General features: G+C 39.0%; 1 protein-coding gene across 1 annotated transcript; it reads left to right on the top strand.

Moving 5' to 3' along the window:
• Positions 1-230: 230 nt before the first annotated feature.
• LOC131324842 (zinc transporter 4-like) lies at positions 231-4,207 on the top strand. The gene is made up of 3 exons (XM_058356995.1): positions 231-900; positions 1,461-1,610; positions 3,758-4,207. The coding sequence occupies exons 1-3, from the start codon at positions 307-309 to the stop codon at positions 4,061-4,063; spliced, it is 1,050 nt and encodes a 349-aa protein (XP_058212978.1). The 5' UTR covers positions 231-306; the 3' UTR covers positions 4,064-4,207.
• The last annotated feature ends 351 nt before the right edge of the window (positions 4,208-4,558 follow it).

Below are 4,558 nucleotides of genomic sequence, written 5' to 3'. Positions count from 1 at the left end.
AGGTTTCTATACCCACCACTATATTAACCCCCAAAATGTCGCCATTTCATCAAACTCACCGCATATTTGGTACTCCCTTTAACACCACCACCAACATTGCATCAGGTTCTATGTCGCCATTCGTGTAATCTCCTCCTAATTCCTTTTCTAATATGGAGAAGTTTTCGGGTGACGGTACCCGTCGGCAATCCGGACCCAGCATACATGATATATCTCCTCTCTCGTATATATAACCTTTCACAACCACCGTTAAACCCACAAAAACTCCTCTGTCTCTCTTGCATGATCTCGCTTCTAGGCTAGGCCATGAACAAGGTTTTTTTCTTCCTCCTCGTCCTTGTCCTCCCGATCACAATACACGCTGCCGAGTGCGCGCGCGATGCCGGAACCGAGGAGGCGGGCAACGACAGAGTCCAGGCCCTCAAGTACAAACTAATCGCAATAGCCTCCATCCTTTTGGCGGGCGCCGTCGGGGTCTCTCTCCCCACCCTGGGAAAAATCTTCCCCGCCCTCTCGCCGGAGAACGACTTCTTCTTCGTGGTCAAGGCGTTCGCGGCGGGCGTGATCTTCGCCACGGGATGCGTGCACGTGTTGCCGGACTCGTTCGAGCTCCTGACGAGCCCGTGCCTGAGCGAGAGCCCGTGGGGGGCGTTCCCGTTCGCGGGTTTCTGCGTCATGGTCGCGGCCACCGCGACGATGCTGGTGGATCAGGTTGCGAGCGTCCTGTTTAAGAGAATGCATTTCGGTAAGGAGGCGAAAGTACCGGCGGCGAGCGATGGAGAAAAGGTTGGGGACCATGAGGGTCACGTGCACGTTCACACGCGTGCTACGAACGGACATGCGCATGGCGCTGCTTTTGGGGATGAGGCTCAACTTCTTCGGCATCAGGTTATATCACAGGTACGTCATCAATGTTCATTACAATCTGAACCGTGTTTCGGCGCCCGACTCCGTGAACAGGTGGCTCTGTGAATAAGTTTCTCTCCTATTATATATGCTCAATTAGTTAGTAGTAGGAGTATTTGTTTAACAACTTTCATGTCCTTCAACTTTGCATATAGTCGGTGTTCGCTGCTGTTTCTCCTTAGGTATCTCTTCCACTATTTCTTAGACTAGTCTCTCTATTCCTCCGTTTCATTGAAGGGTTTGATGAGGTCGAGGTGGATTTTGTGAAGAGAAATGTTGGTTGTAAGATTTGGGAGTTTAGTCTTTTTTTTTGGATTCTATGATCTATCTTCCCTCTGTGGGGATGGATGTCCGTTCTGATATTTTTTGTTGCTATCATTAATAGAAGCTTATCCTATTGTTTGACCAAAAAAAAAAACTAGCCCTTGTTTCTGACAAATTTTCAATCTAATGGTCATAGTGAAGCAGGGTTTAAACTGGTAATTTTTCCTGTATATGAATTTGGTTTGATTTTGTTTGTTAATTCTATGTTTTTTACTATTGTTGATGCCTAGGTATTGGAGATAGGTATTGTGGTTCACTCGGTAATAATTGGCATATCTTTGGGCGCTTCTGAAAATCCAAAGACAATTAAGCCCCTTGTAGCAGCATTGAGTTTCCATCAGTTGTTTGAGGGCATGGGTCTTGGAGGCTGCATTTCTCAGGTACTAATAAACTTGGTCAAATTCCAATGTTAAAACATTAGTTGTAATGTATGAAACTAGAATAGCAGTAGTATATTCTCATATTGAATTCAATATGTACCTAATCCATTTTGACCACCTAATTCGTGGTTGTGGAGTTGGCAAAGATACACACTTGGGGTGAAAATTCCAGCTCCATGTGGTCACATGTTTGAACCCGTTTGCGTTGTCAAGTGTATGAATTAGACCGTGTGAGAGGGGCCCTTGCCATGCTCGCACCTTGGTGGCTGGAGCAGTAGTAGCTTTGGCCATTGTCCCCTTCCCGAGTTTTGATCCTGGTTTTGATCACCTTCCCTTCCGTTGCCCACCTATTTACTAAGGAAATAGAGCTGATCCTGAGCTAAAATTTGTGTTGCGATCGTTTTAGGTCTCTAAATTTTTTTAGTTTCAAGGGGCCCTTCTAATTTTTTACCTTATATAATAATTCAACAAAAAGGCCTCATTTTAATTTTTGCATTAAGCCTTTCAAAAGTCAAGGCCAAATTTGTAAAAGTTATTTTGTTTGGGCGAGAAACAAAGATAGTCCTGCTGTGTCATTGATGGGAAAAAAGCAAAATGTGGTTGGAATTCTCGCAATACGTAAAAGGCATTTGACTTCTCATAGAACCCTGCTAACCACACAGACATTTGTGCATAGATTATGCATAGATTTTATCGAGGGATCCATCACGGGTCTTACATAAATGATTCGAATCGTTCATTAAATGCAAAACATTTTTTCAAGGGTCTCAGCAATAAATCAGCTCAATCTAATATCTATAGATGCTTGATTCAATCATCTAAATTTTCATTTAGATTTTCGAATAATGAAAAGTTAGATTATTAGATTGAACACCTATATATATATATATATATATATATATATATCGGATTGAGCTTTTTTCGCATCGACCCTTGAAACAGTGTTTTACATTTAATGAACAAGTCAAATCGTCTGTGTGAGATCCATGATGAGTTTCAAAACAAAATCTGTGCATAAATTATTTATGTGGACATGGTGTTCCAACTCTAAAAAAAGAAGATTTTGGAAAAAGGAAGGTAATTTCAAGCCCAAAAATTATATGTTTATGCAAATAATTTTCCTACCAATATGGATCTTGTTTGATAGATTTTATTGAGATCTTTTATACGGTGCAAAAAAAATCAAAAAATTATTTTTCATTTTCATTATATTTGAGTTTAAAAATTGAAGAAAAAAAAGTTTTCAAAAAAGAAGGTTAGTTGGAACGGGGCCTTATTGCTTCTGATATGGGTTTCAACACAACAGAAGCCACGACCATATGGGGTGATAAATGTCAAATTCGTACATCAACCTTGTCTCTTGTATAGAAGAACACATCACATCAAACTTACAGACCATGTACAGGATCAATTAGGCCCCGTTCCGGAAACGGAAATAAGTAGTTATTTTTTAAGAAGGTAATTTCAAGCTAAAAAATTATGTGTTTACGTAAATAATTCTCCTATCAATATGGATCTTGTTTGATAGATCTCATTGAGATTTTTTATACGGTGAAAAAAAATTGAAAAATAATTTTTTATTTATATTATTTTTGAGTTTGAAAATGTGAAATAAGTACTTATTTTTTAAGAAGGTGTTCTGGAACAGAGCCTTAAGAAAATCTTCTTAAAAGTAAGGTGGTGATTTTGCCATACCCTTTTTTTTAAGATGCTACACCCTGCAAGTGTATTTTTTGATGCAAAAATACACTTGCAGGGTGTGGCATTATCAAAAAATAGTGTGGTAAAATCATTTTCCTAAAAGTATTCTGGACCATCTAAAAGTATTCTGGAACGATCCCAAAGTTAATAGCGGCAGAGCAGTAAATAATAGTTTACGGAGTCAATCGCAACTATCTAAAAGTATTTTGGACGATTCCGAAGTTAATAAAAAAAATTTGGAAAAGAGTTAAACTTTTTTCCGAAAAAAATTCATTAAAATCCGGATCGTCTAGAATACTTTTGGACGGTCGCGATTGGTTACTGCCGTAAAAAACTTATTCATGGCTGAGCCGTAAATAAATTTCTCTCCAATCATCATAAGATTTTTGATGTTGGTACTTTTTTCCTTTTCTTCTAACTAACATATTTTATTAACTATTTTGTAGGCCAAATTGAAGGCAACAAGCGTCACGATAATGTCCATTTTCTTCTCCCTAACCACGCCAGTAGGGATAGCCATCGGCTTTGCTATCTCAAACTCGTATAACGAAAACAGCCCAACAGCTCTCATTGTCGAAGGCCTATTCAACGCCGCTTCTGCCGGAATACTGTTATACATGGCTCTAGTTGACCTTATTGAAGTAGACTTCAAAAGCGCTCGAGTGCTGAACAATCTGAAACTACTTTTTGTTTGCGATGTGACACTTCTTCTAGGAATGGGGTGCATGTCCCTCTTGGCAATATGGGCTTAGACGGAGTAGTAGATATGAAATATTAATTTTGTTCCGAATGTCTATTTTACCGTCGCATTGTTTGAATCATATAGATAGGGGTTGATTATAACTTTTGACGATAAAATGGAAAATTTACAATGTCTTCTGAATTAATTTTGTCAATTTTAGGGGTAGTCCAGAATGAATTAATTAAAATGTTGATTTCTCAATGTCTTCTGTATTAAGTTTTGCCCTTTTTAGGGGTAGTCCACAATGAATTAAAATGTTGATATAGCTGAAGCTGTATCAACTATTTGTTCTTCGCAATAGCCTCTCTCTCTTTTTATACGCTATGCATTGATTTGAATTTTCCGAAGAAAGGGAAATGAAATTATTTATGGATGGCCAGCTAAACTAGTAAAAATGAGTCAACACAGTACTCCTATAGGTGCCAATGCAATACAATACATTTGAGGTTCCGAATTGATTGGATTGAGAAATTCTGTGGTGTGAGGCCCTACAAGGCACCCTGTA

Source organism: Rhododendron vialii, chromosome 4a, assembly GCF_030253575.1.
Source record: "Rhododendron vialii isolate Sample 1 chromosome 4a, ASM3025357v1".
Classification (NCBI taxonomy): Eukaryota; Viridiplantae; Streptophyta; class Magnoliopsida; order Ericales; family Ericaceae; genus Rhododendron; species Rhododendron vialii.
Note: the sequence above shows the minus strand (reverse complement) of the source record. Positions and strands in the feature narration are given on the sequence as shown.

Excerpts from the sequence above, each read along its gene's own strand:
- LOC131324842 (XM_058356995.1), top strand. The coding sequence starts at position 307 with ATGAACAAGGTTTTTTTCTTCCTCCTCGTCCTTGTCCTCCCGATCACA. Across the intron at positions 901-1,460 it reads GGCATCAGGTTATATCACAG|GTATTGGAGATAGGTATTGT; the intron begins GTACGTCATCAA and ends GTTGATGCCTAG. Across the intron at positions 1,611-3,757 it reads TTGGAGGCTGCATTTCTCAG|GCCAAATTGAAGGCAACAAG; the intron begins GTACTAATAAAC and ends ACTATTTTGTAG.